The sequence below is a fragment of the Typha latifolia genome, chromosome 8, assembly GCF_019914945.1.
Source record: "Typha latifolia isolate L0001 chromosome 8, TyphaL0001v2, whole genome shotgun sequence".
NCBI lineage: Eukaryota > Viridiplantae > Streptophyta > Magnoliopsida > Poales > Typhaceae > Typha > Typha latifolia.
In genome coordinates this window covers 814828-839397 of record NC_133093.1, presented here as the reverse complement: position 1 = coordinate 839397, position 24570 = coordinate 814828, and the positions used below count along the sequence as shown (strand labels likewise).

The 24570-nt window shown below is 35.6% G+C and overlaps 4 protein-coding genes across 18 annotated transcripts; 1 reads left to right on the top strand and 3 right to left on the bottom strand.

Annotated features, from left to right (window-relative positions):
- Positions 1 to 2857: 2857 nt before the first annotated feature.
- On the bottom strand, positions 2858 to 7469 carry LOC140793677 (ent-kaur-16-ene synthase, chloroplastic-like). Its single transcript, XM_073145323.1, has 14 exons — positions 7430 to 7469; positions 6453 to 6508; positions 6087 to 6372; positions 5810 to 5990; positions 5430 to 5647; positions 5219 to 5339; positions 5045 to 5142; positions 4738 to 4955; positions 4490 to 4602; positions 4297 to 4392; positions 3988 to 4203; positions 3764 to 3905; positions 3429 to 3674; positions 2858 to 3328 (listed from the first exon to the last, which is right to left on the bottom strand). The coding sequence occupies exons 1-14, from the start codon at positions 7467 to 7469 to the stop codon at positions 3008 to 3010; spliced, it is 2352 nt and encodes a 783-aa protein (XP_073001424.1). The 3' UTR covers positions 2858 to 3007.
- A 2786-nt stretch (positions 7470 to 10255) lies between these two features.
- LOC140793676 (bifunctional levopimaradiene synthase, chloroplastic-like) lies at positions 10256 to 14608 on the top strand. Its single transcript, XM_073145321.1, has 13 exons — positions 10256 to 10442; positions 10542 to 10639; positions 10742 to 11069; positions 11381 to 11564; positions 11676 to 11846; positions 12517 to 12629; positions 12713 to 12948; positions 13042 to 13154; positions 13242 to 13340; positions 13424 to 13620; positions 13720 to 13859; positions 13951 to 14199; positions 14300 to 14608. Exons 1-13 carry the CDS (start codon positions 10256 to 10258, stop codon positions 14606 to 14608), a joined length of 2424 nt encoding a protein of 807 aa, XP_073001422.1.
- A 659-nt stretch (positions 14609 to 15267) lies between these two features.
- LOC140793253 (uncharacterized) lies at positions 15268 to 17828 on the bottom strand. Of its 2 annotated transcripts, none has more exons than XM_073144626.1 (2): positions 17529 to 17828; positions 15268 to 17064 (listed from the first exon to the last, which is right to left on the bottom strand). In XM_073144626.1, the coding sequence occupies exon 2, from the start codon at positions 16925 to 16927 to the stop codon at positions 15671 to 15673; it is 1257 nt and encodes a 418-aa protein (XP_073000727.1). In that variant the 5' UTR covers positions 16928 to 17064; positions 17529 to 17828; the 3' UTR covers positions 15268 to 15670. The 2 variants fall into 2 exon arrangements, with proteins under 2 accessions (XP_073000727.1, XP_073000728.1); XM_073144627.1 differs by having other exon boundaries at positions 15268 to 17122; positions 17529 to 17812.
- Positions 17829 to 18834: 1006 nt separating this feature from the next.
- LOC140794252 (probable protein-S-isoprenylcysteine O-methyltransferase) lies at positions 18835 to 24522 on the bottom strand. Of its 14 annotated transcripts, none has more exons than XR_012110095.1 (6): positions 24337 to 24522; positions 23852 to 24116; positions 22149 to 22392; positions 19627 to 19759; positions 19342 to 19447; positions 18835 to 19152 (listed from the first exon to the last, which is right to left on the bottom strand). XR_012110095.1 is itself a non-coding variant. In XM_073146197.1 (6 exons), exons 1-5 carry the CDS (start codon positions 24343 to 24345, stop codon positions 19357 to 19359), a joined length of 702 nt encoding a protein of 233 aa, XP_073002298.1. In that variant the 5' UTR covers positions 24346 to 24522; the 3' UTR covers positions 18835 to 19152; positions 19342 to 19356. The 14 variants fall into 14 exon arrangements, 7 of the variants coding, with proteins under 7 accessions (XP_073002298.1, XP_073002296.1, XP_073002300.1 ...); XR_012110094.1 differs by having other exon boundaries at positions 19249 to 19407; XR_012110091.1 differs by having other exon boundaries at positions 19249 to 19447; positions 19627 to 19755.
- Positions 24523 to 24570: the final 48 nt, after the last annotated feature.

The window sequence follows — 24570 nt, the reverse complement described above, 5'->3', positions numbered from 1 at the left end:
GTAAATATCCCCAAAAGAAAAGGCCCGTGGACGTGGTGCAGTGCAAGAGAAGCCGCCGTGAGAATATCGCATCACTAAAGAAAAATCCCATATAAGAGAAAAAATGTCCATTATTATTTCAGAAAGCAGAGACAGAGAAGAGATAGATAGAGTGGAGAAGAGAAGAAGAAAAGGAGTCTTAAAAGAGAGAGATTGGGGAATTGGGAGACGTATATATATGATATAGGGGGAGGCTGAGATCACCGGGAGGTGGAGATAGGAGCTTCGGAGTAGGGAGTACTGGCGGGGAGGTTCGGGAGCTTCGCGGTGAGGTGGGCCGCCAGCCGGCGGCGGAGGATAATAGGGGCCCGTGTGATGGCGTGGTGGCACAACCGAGTCGTCTTCGCCGTCAAACGCGTTTGGCTCGCCGTCTCCGCCCGCGTCGACGCCCGCAAGAACGGTAATCTCATCTCCCTTCCCCCCCGCTCCACCAACGCATAGTTAATTAAGAATCCTCGAGCAAATGGAAGAATCCTTCCATTGAGATATTTGTGAATTAATCCTCCCTAATAAAAAAAAACGATCCTTAGTGGGTTTCCTCAATGGAAGAATCCTTCCTTCCTTTTGATTTCGACCTCTCCTTTTGTCTCGGAAATGGGACCACTTCGATTCCTTAATTTTTTTTTGTTTTTTGATAAAATTATATGCGTTAATGGAGAATTAAGTGTAGATAAAAATATGGAATTTGTTGCAGGTGGTGGGATTCTTAAGCTGTATGATGATGTGCAGACTTGTGGATACCAAGATGTGCAAGTGATGTGGGAGATAGTAAGATTAGAGATGGAGTCATCATCACACACACCAAAGCAGAGGAAGAGATCATTTTGGAAGCTACCATCTTGGTCTAATCGTTCATCTCATTAGTATTAACTCCTAATAATGATGATAATTAAGCAGTAATTAGTATGTTAAGATGCATGAGATGCTACTCATCATGTCCATGTACATAAATAAAACAACCATCATTTTGATAGGGAGGCCAGGGGCATCTTGATTTTGGTGTATAAAATTTGAGCCCTTTTTGAGCTCATTTCAAAGGTGCCAATTTTCCTCTCTCTTTTTTTTGGAATTTTTCTTACTTGGTTGTTGTCAAATTGTGGTATTAATGGAACAAAAAGTTTAATAAGCTACTTTGTTTTGTATACACAGGATGTCTGCATTTCTGATTAGTGTTCTTCTTGGGTGTTAATTGCTTTAAGACATTCACTTGCATTTTTTTTACAAGTTTTTTAATGGATGAAATATAATGTTTAGTTTTGTGTTTCTTCCTTAGAGCATAAGGAAGCATAGTTATGGCGTTGATAAGGTAGTGGATTCCACATCTTCTTTGGCCCTAAGTACCCCCTGTTTGCCAACAACTCTGGCTTTTTAACTTTTTGAGAAGATTTTTGCTCCATTCTTTCCCCTGTTCATCCAAAAGTGTCATGCAAAAGAAGAAGAAGAAGAAGAAGAGGAGGCCCAACATGGAAAAGGTAAAGAGAACAAAGCCATTTCCACCACTTACCTCAACTGAGATCCTTCTGGGTTTTTGGCCAGTAACAGTGACATAGTTGCCCACTACTAGACTGACCCAAGTGGTGGCTAAACATGGAAAATAAAGCAACAATTCCAGGGAATGAGACAATCTGCAAACAAGCACATCCTGCATCCAGATGAGTACATTGGGACATTGCTTTTACAAACCTACAGGGTTGGACAGCTCAGGGCTGCCAAAATAAATACCAAGCCGATTTATGAACTTTTAGATCAAGATCTAAAGGCTTATAATATTTATTATATTACTTCTCATACATGTACCATTGAATTGGATCTTTTTTCAAGCTTTGGTGAGACGAAATTGTTTATTAATTGGATCGTTTAAGCTTGGACTAGGTTTGAGCTCTATTTATTTCAATTCAAGTTTGATTCTATAATTAGACTTGAAATTAATTTCAATTCAAGCTTGATCAAAAGAATTTTGACTGGACGTAGAGAAAGAATAAAAACCGAGAAGAAAATAGTAGAGTGAGTAGCTAAAATAAATTGGTTGATCTTGTGTAGAATGCCTAGTACTTCTAATTAAGAGGTGGACAAAAAATAGTACACTTCAAAACTTAGTTATCTCTTTTAATCAGTTGTGCCCAGGAATCCTCTTTGCAAGATAGCAAACTGAAAAGAAACTGAAAAGAAACTGAACTGCTACTCTCTTTTTTAAGCAGTTCCTCTGACTGTTGAATTGATATCTGTGAAAAGGCTAAGATTCTTTGAAATTCAGGATATTCAACATACTTTTCATGGATATATATATATATATATATATATATATATATATATATATATATCCATGAAGAGTTGGTGCTTTAAATAACCTTCTATGCTTCATAGCAATTCTAAAGTGAAAAGAGAGAGCTTATGGAATCTTCCCCATCTCTGCCTTCAGTATCTCTGATTTTGTGCTAACTTCTCATCTTATATCCTTGTAGATTGTTCGTCGAAAGTTCGAAATAATCTGCAAGAGGTGTGTTAATTGGTTTAGCATCCTTCATTATAAAAAACACATAAATATAGTTTATTACCGATAAATATGAAATTAAATTGAACTATATAAGTCAATCCATTTGATAAATTAACAATCACAAAAATTTTAAAATACAAATATGTTGTTAACTGAACATTTTTAAAATTTTAGAACTAAAAGACCCTTAGGATAAAAAATAGAATAACTAAATATCACGGATAATTGATCAATATGTTGCAGAGTAATTATCTTATCTTGACTTAGATTGTGATATAAAAATTATAGGAAAAGAATGAGGGGTCGGATTACAAATAGCTCAAATTAAGACATAAAATACCAAGGATCTTATATTTATCAGCGAATCTTAGCCTTCTACTCTGGTTATATATCCAAGCGACATGCATGACTACATGACTAAGATAAGGCTTAAGACTTGCAAGTTTTGATCATCCAGGATGAGTCATCACTGCATCAGGAGGTAGCTGACAGAAGAGGGTCAACTTGAAGAGGTTGATGAATAACTGCATCAACATAGTTGATCATTTCTGCCGATGTTGTCGTTTCATCAGTCTTCCCGTAAAAGATGTGAACAATTCTGCTCATGTTCCAGAATAGTTCCTTGCAAGGTCTAGGAACCACACTTCCCTCCCTGAGGACCAGCCTCAGTAAGTCTCTCCTATTGGTGTCGATATCCCTCTGCATCTCCTTCTTAGCCTCTTCAATTGAAATCGAATCACCACTATGAAGTACACAAAGTGAGACACCGTTCAGCTTCCCCTCGTCGTTTTCTCTCTGCCGAAGAAAGCAACAATGTTGCAGATTGAATAAAACTTCAATGCATTTCAAAGTACAGATTAGAAATATTAAAAAAAAAACAAAGAACTGTATTAACCTCCAAAGTTTGAATGTCATTCAGGAGACGGGCACAATTGGAGAGTAGCTTGAACAAAGTATTGTACTCTGAATGTCTGACAACTTCTTCTGAAAGATTTGGTCCGACGAGGTAGAGTGCTGGAAGAACGATGGGCCCCAACCCGATAGTTATAACTCCATTCGTCATGTATTCATCCAGTGCAGGCGTTGTTTTGTTCCAAAACCACACCGCCTCCTTCATCATGCACCTCATCAGACTAAGCCACTGCCATTTACATTCATTACAAGTGATCACTTTTTTCTTCTTTGTAATAGATTTACCATATATCACATAGAATATATATAATCTCTCACTATTTCGACAACATGGTTGGTGACACAACGTTTTTGAAGTTGGGATGCTTTAGCTCCGATCTCATTGACAGTATTGTAAAGAGCAGAAAAATAAATTTTTAGTTCGTCAGAGTAGAACTCTTTTCCATGATTCCCGTCCCACCTGTCAGACATATGACTTGTAGGATTAGATACCACATATTTCAAAAAAATGGCTGCACATAAACATGAGGTGAATAATCTACTTCTCCACTAATGTGATAAGGCTCTCTAATTCTTCTCTGCAACTTCTTGCATCAAAGAAGTCATCAACCATATTTAATAGCACACAACTTTTGGCCCATGAAATGCGAGCATCAGATAATTCAGGAGAGAATAAAGTAGAGGCAGAGATGAGATAGCTGAATTTCAGCACCGGGCGAGCGAATTTTAGCTGATCGAGCTTGTTTTCTTTAAACCAACTGTTACCAAGAAAGATTAGTCAATCGGCCAGCGAAAAAATATGCATGCTAGAAGTAATTCTAGAAGATGAGTTGTCTGTAAGATACACATACCTCTCAAGAAGCTTAAACTCTTTTCTGTATATGGACTGACAAGTAGTGAAATCTTCAACAGCCAATTCTAGAAGATCATCATTGATGCGACAAAACCTGTCTTATTCGTTCAGCAGACATTAAGGCAAATAAGTGTAGTTAATTCTAACACGAGATAATAAGTCTATTGTACCAACAAAATTCATAATCTTACGTATATGATGTTTTGAGAACAACAGTTCCCTCAACATTGAAGTGCTCAATGTTTCTCTTGTGCTCTAGACGTTGCATATTGGCATAAAAGGGAAAATTAAGAGCATAATCCACCTGAAAATACATATCAGTCACAGATGCACTACAGTTTTGAATGATTCACTGGTTTTTTGTTTTTATAGAATCAATCTTTTGCTATGACCTCCACAAAAAATTGGATCTTACATTGCTTAGAGTAGCAAATAGTACCTCTTGGAGAGTTCCTCGGGATCCATGGTTTGAACCAGTGGACAGTTCTGTTTTCAGTAAGCTACTAGACCAGTAGTGCAATTTGTCTAGAACCTCATCATTTGGTGAAATTTTGATTTGTGAAGCTTTATATAATTCTACAACAGTTTTCGTATCTTTTAGATGTCCTTGAACTGAATTATAGAATTTTTCTGCTTCACCAAGATGAGATAACACATCTGAACCACACACAAAACCTTGTCAAAATGAGTAGACATCTTGCTAACTACAGTCCCCAAATATGAAGTAGCTTATGATAAGAACGTACCTGATGAAACATCATATCCATTCAAACGTAAAAGGCGAAACGCCATAGCAGATGTCATCATGTCAGAGGTAATTTCCTCATCACCTTGTAACCAGCCTCTGTATGTTGGCTGAAGTCAACTTCATTGGCAAGAGATATACAATGTACAATTAAAACTTATATCTAGCTTAATACCTGTAGATTCTATCCAATATGGTCTTTATCTCATACGTAAAATGTCGTGCAATCCCCAACTTCTCAAGAGTATCAACCATGGAAAGATGGCTATGCAACTCTAGAGGATATGCAGCAGGAACTGTGGAAGGCCAATATGCAACAAACTAGTAATTGTATATGATCTGTATATTTTTGCGTAAATTCACTGATATAATGCAGTGGGATTCACCTGAGCTTCCAAACTTGAGTAAAAGAGCACGCAAGTACTCCAAGGCTTTAGCATCATGATGATGGATCAATGCAGCAGCTGTTGTGGAAGGTGAATTGAATAGAGATCCATTTTTCCTCTGGTATTTCATAACCTCGTTCCAATCCTGTGATTTTCCTAATCCTTCTGCTACATATGCTATGTATGCTTTTCCTCCCTCACAAGTGCTTCGAGATTCTCTAAACAGATATATATATATATATACATGTTATCAATTATATGGGATGAGAATAAGAAATCTACCACCATAACATAATTGTCCTTTATTACTCATAGATTGAAAAATCAAAAGCAGAAAGCAAATGAACTTAAAGCTTAATACCAATATCCTGTGAACTCACCTTCGCAGTTCCGCATCTCTAAGGGAAAGAACGTTTTCAATAGCTGCTTGGCTTATATTTAGGTCTAAACCCATGTCTATGGCAAATCCAAGCATGCCAGGAAATATGATATTAAAGCCAATTGGAGAAGCTAAGTTCTCATTCATAATATAGGAGAAATTATATCTGATAAAGTGGAGGCCTGCAACATGTAAAAAAGAAAATATTCTTTAATCATCCATACAACAAAAACATAATGTTGATTAATTGCTGATGAGGAAATGATCTTGTCTAATACCCCTTCTAACATGCTCTTCACCAACATTCCATCGCTTAAGCGCAAGTATGCATGCCAATGTGGAAGACACCGCATCTTTAATGAGGGCGGGATGGAGATGAGGAAGTCCCCATGAGCCATCCAAATGTTGATTACTTAGAATCCAATCTAGACATTGTGGGAAGCATGGAACATCAGGAGATCCAGGGGATGGAACCATGGCTACCCATGCTGTGTCATATGCAGAGTCTGAAATTTCAACCTTCAGCAATTGCTTTCTTATCCTTTCCTTTGGCTCCTTAGCGCGCTACAATGTACTGAGGTTGTTCAATTCAAGTAGAAATGCATCATGATGTGATTTAAAAAGAACATATCGTGGGCTTATACCATGATCTGACGGTTCATAATTCTAACTGCAAGCGAAGACCAATCATCAACATTTTCTGTTTAAGGGAGGAACAGATTTGGAAATTAGTTAAGAGGAACAAAAATGAATGAAGTGAAAGTTATGTCCAAGTCCAACAAGATAAATGGAAGAAGACTGAATAATTCCACAAGTAACACCTTGCATACTTCATTTCAGAAAAAAGAGAAGCTTTTTGTACTGAAGAAAAGGCACTATTGACTTCATGCTATTCTCCATGAAAATATCTTTAAAGGCTAAACAATCATAAAACTCAGAAGCTATGTAGTAACGGACTAGTAATATCAGTATATATATTATAAACCATACTCTTGTGCTGAAGTTCTGAACCTTCTCTTGCCATCACTTGATGAATTAAATAACAAGAAGAATGAGAAATTATTTTCAGCGCTACTCATGCCAACTGAAGGGACTGAGCAGTGCAAGTATGCCTTTCTTTTAAAAAAAAAACTAATGTACTTGATACAAAAACGTATCAGGATAACTTGTATCAGTGGAAACAAGAAAGCGTGAGTTGCAATTAAGACAATTGCTTTCAGATAGTTTAGACTTGGAGTAATGACATCTGCTATAAACTTCCTAAAGTTGCATATGATCTATCATATTTAATAGTTGGTTCAATGGAACAACATGAAAATTATCTGAGAAAAACCTGAAGAGAAGTATGTTTTACTCGATTAAAGACATAACATATATTTACAAGCAGATAATAGAACTTTTCATTCAATTGGATTGACCATGGAAAAATCTTTTCTACTGCTCAAATTCTTAAAATAGATTTACAAGTCTATGTCAAAATTTTAAACCTATATTAATAACGCAAAAAGGAAAGAAACAAGACTTGTGCGGAAGTACATATAAAATTATACACTTCTCTAAATATAAAAGTAGAAGGCATAGTTCATGAAGCCACAAGAGATGGATAAGAAAACTCCCTCACCTGCCAAATTTTGAGGAAATGATCCACTGGCTTTTGCCATCTGAGTTCGACAGTTTTGGAAATTTGAATTTCGGATGCCACAAAAGGAAACAGAGGATGGGAATGAGATAGACAGCATACTTGCTTACCTCTTGTTTTGACACCAAAACTGTGAGAATAAAAAAGAAAACACAAGAGAGATCAAAAGAAAGTAATAAATTAAGAAATTATATAACCATAACTGATTCTAATGGACAATCTCAATCTGGCTACTTGAAACCAGAACAAAATGGAAGGTCTAGTAGCTCATATTAGCTACTCTCAGAAACTTTCAACTCAATCAATCAAAAGAAAAAAGAAAACTTTCAACCCAAGTCCTCCTGTACTATTTTTCTAACAGTCATATAAATATGGAAAACTATTGGTGCCTTATATGCCCATTCACTTGGAAACTAAATAGCAAAGCAACCTTCTAATAGTCACCTATACCTGCTTATAAGAATGAAAAATTCCTTATTTGCATATATTCCTCTTCAAAAATTCATCAAACTTTACCAAACCCACATGAAAGGCAGGAAAAAATAATACGATCAGCTCTTTTTGAACCATCTATAACAACATTGATATATTTGAGTGTCATTTCTAACAATGGTTCCATCTATTCAACTGGAATGACAAATCTAATGCATTTCTTGCAAGTTGAATATACGGGCTACTACTAATCATCCATATATAAGAAATTTTCCAGAGAGAGACAGAGAGACAAAGAGACAGAGAGACAGAGAGACAGAGAGAAGAAGAAGAATAAGTTACCAGGAAGAATGAATAAGAATGAGCCCCAAGCGAGGAGGAAGAGCAGAGAGATGTAGTACAAGTGGTTTGCTTTATTACTTGTAGTTCTTATTGGAGTGTCAAGTGGCAGCCTACGAGGTAAACAGAAGAAAAAAATTTAATTTTACCCGTCGTGATTAGGCTTAAATTCACTCAGCTTCCGTAGTTTTTTTTTTTATAATCTTTATCACTTTACACTTTATTATGATTATATTTGATTAAAAATATAAAATTGTAAAGTATCTTTACAACATATATAAAATAATACATATTATGTCAAATGACAAAGATATAATAAAAAAAATTATATTAAATATATTTATCATATTTTTATTATTTGAAATTTAATAGATATTATTTTTTAGATATATTAAAATGCTTATTAAATCATATACTTAAATATTTTCTTTATATATTCATTAAATCATATGACTCGATTAAGAAATAGTAGTAAAAATACATAACAATTATACTCAAGTCTAGACCATAAAACTAAAGTGGTGCAAATAAAATTATAGAATGCGAAGTAAATTTAGTTCAGAATAACTTTTCTTAAAAAATTTCTTCTTACAACTGCCCAAGTTTTAGCAAAAATATTTAGATTTGGGCGTCTGCATTAATAGTACTTCATCAGTTACACCTAAATAAAAATAAAGTATTTAAGATGTACACTTGTATGATACGAAGCTATCATCCATTGTACCAAGTTACAGAGGGAGAGAGAGAGAAAGGAATGCCACTTGAATGCTAACAATATCTCTTCCATCCCAACCAATCTTAGATTCTAAGAAATTAATAAGCAGGATACTCGATTGGATAACAAGAAAAATTACATTTTACTCGCATCTTATTTTAACTTTTAAACTTAAAGCACTTAATCCTGAAGTGGTTCAGACCATACCCAAATAACCTGTTATATTATAGCTAAGTTATTAAGATCCATCCACATGACCACTTGTATGATATGAAGTTAGTATGATAGTATCCATTCATGATTCATTCCACTGCTTTTAATAAGCAACTGATACGGTTATAACAACTGACTACGTAATTAATTAATTCGTATTTTGCAATAATAACAAGTCTTCCATCCTAACCAATCTTAAACACTTGACAGCGAGTATAAACCGAGTTGCACGTATTAAAAACTTTCATCCAAAACTAGTAGTAAAAGATAGACCAAACTATCCCTATAATCATCGACACTAATTTTTTATATATATTATAAGTAGGTTACTAAATGGTTATAATTTATTTAGAGTTTAGACAGTAGGGCGTAAATTATAATTTATATATGAATAAATTACTGTTTTCCCTGGTGGTTTGGCTGGCTTTTAACTTATTATGTACTTCAAATTTAAGCACATATTGTGCATAAGTATAAAGTGCACAATGATCACAATGGTTACATTGGTATTTATACGAGTATTTATTGTTCAACCCCTATATATATCTATATATATATATATAATTTAATCACAGGCTTGTATCCATAAGTGGTGATATCCCTTAAATCTATTGGTACAACTGTTAAGTGTAAGTGGTGGAATTTATTGTTCAAATTTGGTAGCCATATTGGGACTTTAATGTGATCAAATAAATTCCTCTGTACCACCACTTGTATGATATGAAGGCTAAGTTAACATCCATTAATGTATCACTTCTAATAAGCAGATGGTGCAGTTGCATCCATATGTTGAGAGAGTCAATCGAATTAATGGAAAGGAATAATAAACTGACTACTAACTTGGTTTTTGCAATATTAACAAGTGCTCTTCCATGCCAACCAGTTGTATGTTCTAATTAAGAACTAGATAAGAATAGAAGGGCCACTTGCATGCATGCATGCATGCATTGATTGGAAAATTGGAAGCCAATAATTAAGCAAGGGCTTCCAAGATGCAGGAAGTTGCTGCATGCACCCAGCTTATTGCATGCCTTGTTATATAAATGGGCAATGGAAGTCTAACTAGCTAGTAGAGGGTGAAGGGTTGAAGAGAGAAAATTAAGTAATTAATGGGGAGTTCGGCATGCTTTCTTGCTTCAACGAATGGCTTCATCTCTTGTATTGGTAGCCTCAGCAAGGCCATTAATGGGGACGGCAATGGCCATTGCTCATCCCTTGTGAGCCTTAGGAAGTCATGCCCTTCCAGACCCAAGCAGGTCTTTTGGAGCAGTTCATCGACCAACAAGCTCCATCTTGGTAGCTAGGATCGATTATATAGTTGCATAAATTATGTACAGTTTGCATGGATTGAGAAATTAATCTCTTCATAATGACTTGTAATAATTTATTTTACAGGGAAATATTATCAAGCAACAGCAGGCTCACAGGTTGAGCTAATAACAAAGGATCATGAATTGGCACCGGGGACTAGTAGTACCAAAATACTACATCAGGTTATTATTGATATATATCATTAATCAATGGACAAATTAATTTATGTATGTACACGTATTTCTTCTTCTTATGCAATGCATGCCAACCTCAACCTCCTGCAGGTAGATACCCAGTTGGAAGAGAATGACGAAACGATTGAGACGTTAATTAGAGAAATCAAAGAGAAGTTTCGTGCTATGAACGACGGCGAGACAAGTCCTTCAGCGTACGATACTGCATGGATTGCAAGGATTCCATCCCTCGACGATGCCAACAGCACTTATAAGCCACTCTTCCCTACGTGTCTCGATTGGATTCTCAAGAACCAACTGGAGGATGGCTCCTGGGGGGAACCAACCTTCTTTCTCATCTATGACAGGCTTTTAAACACCCTTGCTTGTGTTCTTGCTTTGAAGACATGGAACACAGGAGAAGATCACATTAATAAAGGTATTATATATGTTAATTAGACAACACTTATTACTAATGTATTAGATTTTAGTTTTGTTTTTGTTTTTGCATGTATATATAGTACCCCTCTCTAAAGTTTATACTTGGCGCATATAACCCTTAAAAATTAACCATCTTAATTATTTGCATAGATGTCTGTACAGACATAAATGTCCTTTTATCTTTTTTGCAACATTACTACTTATCAGTTAATTAAGTTAAGGAATTTAATGGAGGATTGATCATGGTAAAGGCATCAATTCTTTAAAAATTTCCTTAGCGAAATCTCATGTGATTTGTGATGATCCCAGGGCTTCAATTCTTGCGGGAGAATGCCAAACATCTTGAGAAGGAGAGCTGTAGCCTCTCCACATGTGGATTTGAACTTCAATTTCCTTCCATGCTAAACGAAGCCATTGCGTTGGAGCTCGACCTTCCTTACGACTTGCCTTTCTTGCAGGACATCATCAAATTAAGAGAAAAGAAAATCAAAAGGTACTCTAGAGTATCAATATTGAGAGAACTTCTTTTTTATTTGTACGTTCCATCTAATTATAACTAATATATATGTATATTACCAGTCGTCTTTAATTAATTTCCCTGCAGGATTCCATTGGAAATGATGCACTCAGTGCATACGACCTTGCTTTACTCATTAGAAGCTCTGCAAGAGGTGGTGCAATGGGAGAAAATTCTCAACCTCCAGTCTAGAGATGGTAGCTTCTTAAGTTCTCCTTCTTCCACAGCTATGGCCTACATCAAGACCGGCGACAAAAAGTGCTTAGAATTCTTAACCTACATCGTCACCAGATTCGGAGATCATGGTAAAATAAATAATAGCAAAATATTTTAAGTTTGATCTTCTAATACATCTCTTTGAGTGAAATTAATTGATATACTTCGCGGAAACTTTCATTTGTGTCATTTAATCATAATTTAGCTAGTTCTGATCTACCCATAAGATTTATTAGGATGTCCAAATTTGAGATGGAAAATTAGATTTCCCAATTGGTTGTCGTAAATCAAAATGGGCATTTTATCTTTTTGTATGAAAATAATTAACGTGCGCCAGGCAGCTGCTTATAGGACAAGATTATAAGAGATTAAGTGATATAAATAAAAGTTTAGGGAGGCATGCATCCACTTAAAATGCATTTAATTTTCTCTATCTCTTTTACACTTCTTAACTCTCTTTACTACTGGATCATCAGCGCCATGCCAATATCCAATCGACCTTCTAGAGCGCCTGTGGGCTATCGATACAATTCAAAGATTAGGGATCGACCATCACTTTCAGAAAGAAATCTTGGACTCTTTGGATTACGTATATAAGTAAGTCCAATGATGAACTACGTACGCCATGCAGTACGTTCAAAGTGCAAATCGATGATATATGAACTTTTTAGTTTGTTTAATAACTTCGTTATCGCCCTACATATGTGCATAGATATGCTGGCAAACAAGGTATATCATGGGGAAGAGACAACCCCATTGCCGACATTGATGACACTTGCATGGCTCTTCGCCTGCTGCGGCTGCACGGTTACTCGGTCTCTTCAGGTGAGCTTCAATTACTTCATTAGTCCAGAGATGTATGTATTTGATTCATGAAATAATTAAGTACCTATTTGTGTGCATGCAAGACGTAGATGTTCTTGAGTACTTCAAAGATGACGACGAGAACTTCGTCTGCTTCCTTGGACAAACTCATCGAGGAGTGTCCGACATGTTCAACTTGTATAGATACTCTCAGGTGGCTTTTCCCGGCGAGAAGATACTGAAAGAAGCCAAGGCTTTTGTACAAGATTATCTGAGGACCTGCGTCGCAAACAATCAAGTGAACGATAAGTGGTCGTTGAAGAAGGCCTTGGACAAAGAGGTACATACATACATTAATTATTTCTTCTTCTTCTTCTTCTTCTTCTTCTTCTTCTCACGTAGTGAGGTCTCAAAGCTCGTTGCATGCATGTAGGTCGCACACGCCTTAGAAGTTCCATGGAGGACGAGTTTCGAAAGACTTGAAGCAAGAGAATACATTGACCAATACGGCGAAAATGATGTTTGGATTGCCAAGACTATCTATAAGTATATATGTTAACATTATTCCATGATATATGTCTATATTGCTTAGGCTATTGCCAGTACATAGCGTAATTGTGTTTTTTGTTCCAGGATGTATAATGTTAATGACCCAAAATATCTGGAACTTGCCAAACTAGATTACAACAGGCTTCAAAAACTATACAAGAGTGAGATCGATTCGATTCTAAAGTAAGTTTAGCTAGACATCTCTTCTGTAATTGTTGAGGACTCGGTACGAACCACATGCTTATAACTTGTTGTAATTGTTTCAGATGGTGGAATAATTGTGGCATAATGGATGATCATCTTGTTGTCAATGTATGGAGCCCTGAAGAGATTCACTTTGGGATCGCTGCAACGCTCTATGAGCCGGAATTCTCGGCTTGTCGCATAGCCTACACCAAATGCAACTGCATTGAGAATGCACTCAGGGCTCTGTTTGAATTCCATGAATCTACAGAGGACTTACGTGCGATGTATCAAGCAGTCAAGAAGTAAGTTTCTTGAAGGAGGTAGCAGAAAATATAATTCTAATGCCAACAATGACAACAATTTGCATGTCATGCAGATGGGATCCTTCCTTGGTCCATTCTCCTCCCTCTTCCCATAAAGGCAACATTCACTGCACTCTATGATACTATGAATGACTTGGCAGCTCAAGCCAGCACTGCCCAAGGAAAGGATATGTTCAACTACTTGCATGATCTGGTAACAAATTCTAAGCATTATATATATACTTCGAAGATTATATAGTTCAACTCTTAATCTTGAACATCTAGCACTACTGTGATTGAAACAGAGATTAAAGCAGATGCAGCATTACATGAACATAAGAGAGCAAAGAAGGGTGCTGCAAGATACAACATTGAAGCAATACATTGAGCAAGGAAAAGGAGATCTTGGTGTGGCCATGAGACTTCTCCCTTCCATGTTTATTATGGGAGAGAGACTAAGCAATCACGCCTTTAGATGTTTGGATGACAGGTCTGCGATCCAAGATCGCTTGTCGTCGTTCCTGAGCTTATTTGCTGAAGTCCAAAAGCACAAGGTATGTTTGATCCATTTGAGGTCTGCCATGGTAAACAATCTAGATCTTGTTCCCTTCCTCTATATATGATCTCCAATGCTATTGTCTATCATAACTGCAGAATTCATCGAACAAGGACAACGACAGAGATGCAGTTTATTTTTACATGAAAGAGAAGAGCTGCACTGAGCAAGAGGCTATAAGCTACCTAAATGCCATGATGGAGGATACATTTGATGAACTAGTGCATGAGTATCTGAAATCAAGCCTTGTGCCGCGTAGCTGTCGCAGATTGATGCTTGAGCATGCAAGAGTGATTCAGTTCTTTCTGACTCATGAGCTCAGCAATGAATCAACACGATGTGAGGTGATCGACGGTGCCATGGATCGCATGTTTACTCCGATATTAGTACATGAACAAAGTCTCTAAAGTAGTTCCTCAAACTACATTTGTAACAAAAGGGCAGCAATATATGGTGACCCTGCAGCTGTATTCCTAGTATAAATGGAATATTTTCTCTAATCTTTGTCAAAAGCCACCACTTTGACAAAAATTAACCAAAGACTGGATCCTAAAAGCAAAGTTTGCATTGATTTTGAAACTAAGGATTACATGAAGTAAGGTAGGGTAGTCTACTAAAGAATCAGGAATCTTTTCACATATATATCTGACAAATTAAGCAAAGACTGATCTATCAAAACTCTTAACACACTGATCTAGCTCATAGAATTGACAGCTGATGAAATGTGTATCCTTCTATTTCTCTTAAACATTAGTATTATCTAACATGACATGAAAATGTAAGGAATTATCTGAAGGCTAAGTGGAGGTGAAAGCTAACAGATTCAGTTAAAGCAGTAAAGCTAATGAAAGAATACAAAGAATGGCAAAATGTGCTAACTCAATTATATTTATTGTGAACAAAGAATAAAGTCCTCAGAAACAACTCAACAAAAAACTTTATGAATATATCAACTAATGACTACAAAACTTAGGAAAAAAAACTAAAAAGCATCAATGTCAAGGAAATGACTATCGAGTATAATGTCACAGACATAAAATATTCTTTCAGACAAACATCCGAGATATGATCTGAATGGGGATTCTTGAAATAAATTCAATAATAATTTGCAAAAGCCCTGCCACTAGTAAAAGCATTCAAGAATATACATACAGCTGACTTGCAAGTCCTAGATAGAAACTATACACATATGAAGCTAAACATCAGCGTTTCTGCAAAACTGATTTCCTCTGCATGTGCTGCAAACTACATAAAAATCTTTGGAAGTTAGGAACAAAAAATGGACAAAGCAGAGTTTTTTTTTTTTTGGGATAAAAAGAATCCTTGGTAAACTGATCTAAAGAATGTGATCATGAAGATGGAGAATCTTTCAAAATCTTCTTAGGTAATCCCTGATGAAATTTCATCAGTGTTGCAAGGCTCAGCCAACAAGAATCTGAGACATTCAGAAATCTTAACTTTGACCTGACTTATTCTTCACATGAATGAATGCATATTTTCTCAAGTAGCAATGGCCAGTCCTCACCAAGCTGCTGTGGATTGAACTCCATTGCTATCCTAAAATCCTGCAGAGACATCAAATGAGGGCCTTCAAGCTTGTTTTTGCCATTTGAAGATCTGGAATTGCTCTGTACATACATCTGATTTCCTGGCCAAATTCTATTGTGACGATTTACTTGGCATTGCTGCTTGTCAACAGGATGCTCTGCAGATTGGTGTCCTGATCTTGCACCTACAAAATCAACACATGACCTAATCAAGCACTTCAAGTAGGTGTCTAGTGCGTTATTCAACAAATTAGCACAATCCAGTGTCACTTCTCCCAAGCCATGTCCTTTTGCTATTCTCTCCATCCTACTCTTGAGAACCTCAGTGTCGCATAGTTCACCACTGTCAGAATTATTAATGCTACTTTTACTTAGCAATGGCCAAGATCTTCGTGCCCCACCCACACTGGCAGGACAAAAAGGAATCCCGAGAAGAGCCTGCAGAGAACCTCTATTGAAGTATGTTTTATTACTTTGTTCCACCTCTTTCTCATCATCGGTGACGGTAACTTTATCCAGATGATTATTATGTACAAAAGCTTGATCATTCAATAATATATTATCCAACCTTGGTCTCTTTGCTGGCTGTTCCACAGGCTTATCTCGATGATGCAGCACTGGCCTCTTCAGATCACTCCGACCCAGAATGCCATTCTCAGTAACAGTCTGATTTTCCAGAACTATAGCTTGGTGTACCTTACTACCTGCCAATCCATTTGATCCAAGAGAAATTGTGGAGTCTTTAATCCTGCGATCCTGCATGCCTGATCTGACCTTACGAGGGGATCGCGGTAAGATGCCACCATTGGACCAACCATTGAGCAGCATAGATGGCGCAGGACTCTGATTAGATCCATCATCTTTTTCTGAGGTTTTCTTCCCAACAGCTCTGGAATTCTCCCAAATTGGTTTCTCATGTAGTGGTTGAGGTGGGGATTTGGCAAGAAGGGCATTCTTAAGGATAGAATGAATAAGCCGGTTGTGCAAGGGGATGTTCTCACGCCCAAGAATAAAAAGGCAGTACTTGCTGAACTCCTGCTTGCTCAGCTTCTGTGCCAACAGCTGGTTCAGGTAACGGAAATACTGCTTGGCGCGCTCGGGGCCAAGCTTTCGAGCAATTTGAGACTTCAGCCCATTGAGATTGATGCGAGAGTGCTGCGGCAGCAATGGTGGTGGCATCTCTCAATGCACAGTAGCCATATAACTAACCAGATCAACAGAATTACAGTTCTTCTGTTCTGTTTTATTTTCTCACGCAAAATAAGAATTTGCTCTTACTGTTCCAATAAAAAAGAGCTCCAACCAATACCCTATTTCTGGACCAGAACAACGCAGCCACAAATTTCAAAAATCTCATCTTTAAGGCATAAAATCCTAAACAAAAACATAAGGAGATAACCCAATTCACGAAATAGAAAACCAATGTTGAATACCACCGAACAATAATAATAATAAAAAAAAGAACTCATAGACAGCCCGAACTCCAATCTGGGCGGGATCAAAACCCTAAAATAAGCACTAACCAACACGAGGAAACCAATGACGCAACTCACAGCTTCATAAAGCTCGCGTTTTGGCGGATGAATTGATCCGCAGAGAGCGTATTGGAATTAACTCCGACCTCTGTGGCGATCGATTAATCCACTAAAACGAAGCGGATCGCGACGAGGAAGCAGGCGGAATGTGGGGTTTGAAGATGGTTAAAGCGAGGGAAAGGAAGAAAGCAGCAAAAGGTGTAAGCTTTGGGAGAAGAAAGGAAAGAGGAGAAGTTGAAGCTAACCTTCGGGAGCTCCAAGTGAGGAGGGAAGCGGGGATTCGAAGCCAATCACCTTTTAAGACACAGAGCGAGCTCCAATTCTCCTACTCTCTCTCTCTCTCTCTCTCTCTCTCTCTCTCTCTCTCTCTCTCTCTCACTCCTCCTCCTCCTTCTCTTCTCCGCTCGTCCCTTCTCTTCGCTTACTACTCCTCTTCCCCTCTTCTCTCGCTACTAGAAGCAGATTGCTCTCTCTCTCTCGATCGCGGGAGAACCCAAAGAGAAGGAAAATAAAAAAAAGGAGTAATTTTGTTTTCCTCCACCCCTTTGTTTTCTCTCTTCTTCTTTCGGACTAATAATATATTTTTATTTTTAAAAATTACTCTTATTATGTTTATCTTTTTCCATTTATTTGTTTCTTTATTTTTATTTTTTGAGTATAAAATCGTTTATATTCAGCCATATTAATATGCTACAATAATTAATATTTTCCATATTTTAATGAAATTGATTAGACTTTCAAATAGAGGGAGATAAGACCAACATCATTTGGGTAAAAGTGGATAATAAGTGCAAGAAATCTTTAAACTTAAATTTTTTTATTTAGGCAAAAAATATCACTTAATACTAAATAATTTAAATTTGATTCTTTTAGAGATAGATTCGATTTAAATATGATCATCTATCTCTATCTATTTTTAAATTTTAGTTTAAATCAATCTCAAAGATATATGTAAATAATTAAAAAATAATCTAAGAGATAAAAATTAATTACATTTTCATCAAATTAATTATAGATAGACATCAATATCCTTATTCTGATATATATATATATATATATATATCTTCTATTTAATAAATTATTAAGATAATATAATTGTCAAAAGATAATATATATGATAATATATTTTAAAAATAACTAATTAATAGATAATGATTTTTTGTTTTTTTTTAATTCTTATTATACCCTTGATGATCTTTCTTCTTTTTTCTTTTTAAATTTTTGAGGATCTTAACTATTATATCTTTACGGCACGGCAGAATCTCTATTTTATTTATACTGTATAGATAAACTGTATGCATTCTAATGAAATTAAATATGCATTAATAACAATAATAAAAATATATGCAGTTAATTACAAAAGCTCCATAGTTGTTATGCACCACACCAAGCAGCTTTGCAGAAACGACCTCCTTAGAATGATGATATAAAACATTAAATTAACTCAGTTGGACCTGGTACAGTGGAAATAAAATAATTTCTTAAGCAATTAAAAGGGCATTCCCTCAAATGCACAGCCTTTAAAAGAAAAAAAAATCAAATCATAGAGTATATAAAAACAATGTGAAATAAATTTTCATTTAGATAAAGTTTGTATAGTTGCTCTAATGGGCACAAGAACTGAAGCATTTTGAGATTGACAAACTTGAGTTGGTAGAAGAATATACACTTCTGGCAAAGTATTTTGCAGCCATTCTGAGAATGCTAGCAGCTCTCTGCAATTGGATGTCATATCTAATTAAATAGCTAATGACTAATGGTTTCTCTGGCTTTTCTTCTTTTCAAACATGGAGTGCTGGTCCATAGTTCAACTCTTGATTGACGCAGCCATTTCATGCACCCTCGTCGCAGAGCCAGAAAATAGTTTATCTGCTAATGCCAACATAAGTTTACAGTGTGATGTGAGCAAAACATGGAGTCATGATCTTAATGACCAAATCATTGTCAACTTTCTAGTAAACAAACCATTAGGTTGCTTCCAATCATTGCCCTGCATCTAAGAGAAGTTCATCTGAGATGCAAAGTACAAGAAAAGGCGAGGGTTTTTCATATGCTCACGTAGTCCCAATGCTGTCATTTTATGAAAGGGAGGCCAGATGGAACTTTCCGTGCATATTCCTCATACTGGGAACCAAAAAACTGCGTCAAGAAAAACTCTTCATATCTGCTGCTGCGTAAAGGATTAGAACTTGGCTCATGAAGTACACTAACAATTTTTCAGTATTTAAAAGGTCAGCTACTTCAACCCTGTATCCTTGTGGAACAACATAACTTAAGTTTTAAAGGCCATAACAACATCAGAATATAACCAATGACATCCAAAATCAGCATTTAAAAAGATACGGTATCCGCGTAGAAAAGAATTTCCATGTCACCAATGTGAAAGAAACTACACAGACTGGATTGCAGAGCATAACCTGGGTTCCAACAGCCCAGATGAAGAAGCCACAATAACCAGGATGTCGCATGAACCTGTCTAGTAAGAAAGCAAATATTTAGTAAGATATAAACAGTGATATTTGTTAATACAAGTTCCAAAATCCATCTAAAAACTTGCATCTATATCTGGATCAAAGGGAGTAAGAAATTTTTCCAGATTTTGATAAGCTGTCAGTTGCAAATAATTGAAAAAAAGCTGTCAGTTGCAAATAATTGAAAAAAAAGCTCTTGGTTGCAAATAATTGAAAAAAGCTAAGTTGCCAGCATTTCTTCAAGAGAATCATGATTATCTGCTTTTCTTTTCTAAGTAATTTGTACAAAAAACATAGTGCATTTTCAATTTTGGGACTGAGGCCCACTTTATATTTTTATTGCATGTCAGGCTTTTTTTGCCTTCATTGAGTGGTGAAAAGAAAAAAACATCTATTATACATTTAACATAGTCTGGCTTTTTAAGTAGATTACATTACTCTGTCACTTCTCTCTCATATATTATGTAATACGAAAAATAACTACGAATTACATTCTGTGAATTAGTTTGATTTTTCATTAAAATGTACTATCATGTAACTTTTGCCTTAGAAAGTCATGATCAACAATAAATATTTACTAATTAATACAGGTAAAACCACTAATTATATAATTAACTATGACCTAACAGTAGTACAAACTAGAAACTAAGTAAACTATAAAATTACGAAACAAAGAATACACATGTTCAATAACTGTGAATTTCACAATAAAATTATGAAACAAAAAATACAAATATTCAATAACTACAAATTATGTAATAGAACAATGAAACAACAAAAATTTAAGTATTCAATATCTATGAATTACATAAAAAAACTATGAAACAATTGCGAATTACATAATAAAACTGTCAGCCTCATAAAAATATAAGTGCCCAATAACTACAAATTATGTAATAAAACTATGAACACAAAACAAAAAATATAAGTTCAATAACTATGAATTACAAAAAAAAAACTATGAAACCCGCAAAAAAACATGGAAGTAACATAGATTAACTAGTAAGTATGAATTATATATTATAATTATGAACTAGTAATTGGCTGGAGAAACTTTTTAATTAATATAGAGTACTTACATGTCCACTCAGTTGTTCTTTTGAAGAAATGAGAAGAGGAGAATTTTATATTGATGTCTAATTGAGTGTAAGATGCATTTAATACAGCTAACAAATAACTTGTATAACTCTCTTTTTTCTTTTCATATTGGTTGAGGGCAACGTTGAAAAAAAATAGGAAAAAAATACCTATCGCGCAAGGGAAAATTAAAACAGCCTGACTTACAAAATCAAAAACCACGTTTTTTGTGCAAATTATCTTTCTTTTTCTAGAAATGAGAAAGCAAGTATTTACTTTTATTTTCTATTATTATGGCTGTTGTTAACTCTATCATCAATTAATAATTTATTACCAGTTATTTGCAAGCAAATAAGCGATAGAACTTAATAAATGCAAAATAAATAAAGCAAGTGCATACGGCACATAATCCTTATAAGTTAAGCTAGCTTACTGATCTCAGCTATATGTATTAAATTTAGCCATACATAATTCTTTCATTGAAATTTAAGTACATGAAAACACTATTTGGCGACCTAATTAAACCCACCTAGTTTCCAGAATCTTGTGACTGTACACATAAGCATTCATATTGTGGTCACCCATTAATAACAAACAATGGCAAAAATAAAACCGGAATAATCTTGTTCAGGAGAGTGAAGAACTCCAAATTAACTAGAATAGGAACTTATTGCAAGCATTGAGATGGTCATACATGATAATTAAAAGAGCTTACTAAGGCAAAATTTGTTTTAACAAATATCACTTGAAGATGAGATTAATTGTGTAATAACTTATTCAAGGTGTTACTTTTACAAATAAACCTTAGTTGCATAATTTGTTTTTACAATTAAATCTTAATTGGTCATGCACTGCAAAAGCAATCCTGCTTACTTGTGATCTAAAACTTAAAGTTACTTTCATTGACTAACCACTAGTTGTACCTAGGTAAGCTGTGTTCAAGTTCGCAAACTTATAAGTCAGTGGTTGATCACTAAACTATGTCTTATGAGCTCAATCAGCTTTGTGATACTGTGATCTTATGATTTGCAGAAAGAATAGGGTATGTAACTAATTACCAATGCTAAACATGATCACTGTATCCAGGAAGTCACCCCAAGGTCCCCAGCACATAGCACCGAGATTGTATACTAATTACTTGGCACATTTTTAACATATAAAAAATAATTATATGATATAACTAATATAGTATGTGATATACTAATATAAAATGCCAGCTCATCAAGGCCGCCAAGATGGTCTGACTGCCAAGTAAGGGCTACAAACAGGGTTTGCTGAGCGGCCGCAAAATCTGCTTTTCAAAACACTGCTGATTACCTATAAATTCCATGAGTAATCAACTGGTGATGATCTTCATAATAAACTCTAATGGTATGTGTGAAAGCACGACCAGCTGTTATGACAGCACTTTTACGTAGGATCTCCCCAATGAGAATCATTGCAAGGCCAACATTACTAACCCACCAATACTCCTTCAACTTTGGGAAAAAAAGAATCTCCATAACATATTCCAGCAATGCACAAGTCATTGCAATAACATACTGCCTGGTGATCAGAAGTGCTGCACAAACAGTAGAATTACAAAATGTTATTACAAAAGATATCCATGGCAATGTAGAATGATTTCAGCAAATCTTTTACCTTCTCCTATTGAGTACTTTCCTATCTAATAGCTCATTTATCCACTTACAGTGTCTTGAAAACATGTCTTACAGGAATATTATAGTTTTGCTTTACTGCTTTACTAATGAGATAAAGGGTCTCCTGTCTGGTAACTTCAACAAACCTAGAGCATGCTTATAACAAAGTAACAAGAGATTATTTTAGATGCTAGTGACTAGAACTTAAATTTTCTTGCATCATCCTCATTAAAGAATATTAAGTTCTATCAGCTTCTCGCTAATGTATTTAATACAAATATAAATTATCTCACTTATATGAAATGAACTTTCAAAATGTGATTGCACTTCTTTAAAAAAATCTAACAAGATCAGGTGTTTTATTCTAACAAACTCTTGATGATTTTACACATTCCCAAGACAGAAAGAAATAAAATTAGTTTCGGCCAGAAAATCTTCAGAATTTCTTGATAGCAATATTTGAAATGTCAGTTATGTTCTGAGCCCCAACGAAAATGTTTAGGCAGTTTCAGCAGTTCCCTGTTTTGCTTTGATGGTTCATTTGACATTTTAAATATGAATACCAAAAACTATGATTATATATATACACTAAAGAAGAAAATTAAGGAAAAATTCTAAGAAAAATTATGTTTATAATTTACAAGTTTGACTGTAATGCTGAAAATATATAAACCTCAGAAGTTTGGCATATTACTGGTGTACATCAGGGTGGAAAATTAAGAAGTTTGTTTACGCATTGAATCTTCAAGGGGTTTTTGGTTTTCTAAATCATTGGATCATCAAAGGTCACCAGCTTAGTTATCAGGCTAGAGTGACAGACGAGGCCAGTTTAAATCCTTAAGATTTTTCCCATGCCTAACCTACATTCATTTGGTGACTAGTTCTGGCTGGGATGGTATCATAAAAAGTTCTGGTTACTCCTAGATGTTTCCTGAGTACTACTCTAGTCCTCCCCATTAACTGCAGATTAAAATTAAGGAGAAAACTAGGTTTCCCAACTTAATCAGCTTATCTTCCTTATGAGGCAGCATTTGCAGCATCAAACCTGGAAATATCCTTGGATTATAATCCCAAGTCCGCCAGTCTGAGCCATAGACCAATAAATAACCCAATCTAAGTGAGATACAAGATAACCAGCATGGTTCAGAAATTCACCCCCTTTCCTCTAAATCAGTCCATTGCTTCCGATCACTATCTTAGATATTACTATGTTTCCTCACATAATTAACCCTTCTTCCTCCATGAGAGAAAAACTTCACCCTTAACGGCGGGGAATAAAAAGTGTCTGCCAAATTCATAGCCAATTTTAAATTCATAAGACTGGATAAAATATGTAGATTTTATCTATTAAATCTCAGAAAGAATGATAGGAGGACTCACAGTTGAAAGAAATATTAGGGCGGCCATGGAAGGCGACGACGAGGGCGTATTCAGAGGCATGGAAGAAGACAATGGCGGCGAAGAACTGCGAGAGCTGCCTCCAAGCAGTATAATCCATCAAGATCTCCTCCAACTTCTCCCCGAGCATCGGGAGGAGAACTCGGATGTCTTCTCGCGTGCTCCGAGACGCGAATTTGGCGTTAGGGCTTCTAGGGTTTAAGGCGGACTCACCGCTCATGGAACGATTGACGGAGAAAAAAGATGGCTTTTTCCGAACATTAATGGTAGACCAAAGAATATTAATAAAAAAAATCTCCTTCAAAACACAGTAATCTATCGAATTGAGAGTTTATTATCGAGGCATCATTAACCTTATCATCATCGGCTCATGCTAAAATATTGTAACTATATAGAAACAATAAATAATATGAAATCAACAACAGCAGAAGCTATTCAATCACAAAAACATCTCTCTAACACCATACCCTTATCATAGAATGTTAAAAAACCGTGCTTTGACACTCTCCCAGAATCCAAGTAGTATGAACTTTGATTGGCATTTATAGAACTTGGTTTTAAAATGCATACTAATATACATATTAATGATATCGAGAAGAACTAACCTACTGAATCATCACTAAAAACAAAAGATAACATGCCAAATAGATAGCCGGCCACCTTTTAAGAGGCAGAGTGAGTAAGTGGAGAAGAAACCCTAG

What these genes read in the sequence shown, in the direction of transcription:
- LOC140793677 (XM_073145323.1), bottom strand. Translation starts at nt 7,469, where the DNA reads ATGGCAAAAGCCAGTGGATCATTTCCTCAAAATTTGGCAG. An exon ending in TGGATATGATGTTTCATCAG is followed by an intron (nt 4,956 to 5,044) that starts GTACGTTCTTAT and finishes TGTGTGGTTCAG; the next exon opens with ATGTGTTATCTCATCTTGGT. An exon ending in GAGTTTAAGCTTCTTGAGAG is followed by an intron (nt 4,204 to 4,296) that starts GTATGTGTATCT and finishes TCTTGGTAACAG; the next exon opens with TTGGTTTAAAGAAAACAAGC.
- LOC140793676 (XM_073145321.1), top strand. Translation starts at nt 10,256, where the DNA reads ATGGGGAGTTCGGCATGCTTTCTTGCTTCAACGAATGGCTTCATCTCT. An exon ending in AGAGAAAAGAAAATCAAAAG is followed by an intron (nt 11,565 to 11,675) that starts GTACTCTAGAGT and finishes ATTTCCCTGCAG; the next exon opens with GATTCCATTGGAAATGATGC. An exon ending in TGAATCTACAGAGGACTTAC is followed by an intron (nt 13,621 to 13,719) that starts GTGCGATGTATC and finishes CATGTCATGCAG; the next exon opens with ATGGGATCCTTCCTTGGTCC.
- LOC140793253 (XM_073144626.1), bottom strand. Translation starts at nt 16,927, where the DNA reads ATGCCACCACCATTGCTGCCGCAGCACTCTCGCATCAATCTCAATGGG.
- LOC140794252 (XM_073146193.1), bottom strand. An exon ending in CCCTAATATTTCTTTCAACT is followed by an intron (nt 22,393 to 23,851) that starts GTGAGTCCTCCT and finishes CTGTTTGTGCAG; the next exon opens with CACTTCTGATCACCAGGCAG. An exon ending in ATTACTCATGGAATTTATAG is followed by an intron (nt 19,756 to 22,148) that starts GTAATCAGCAGT and finishes CTTACTAGACAG; the next exon opens with GTTCATGCGACATCCTGGTT.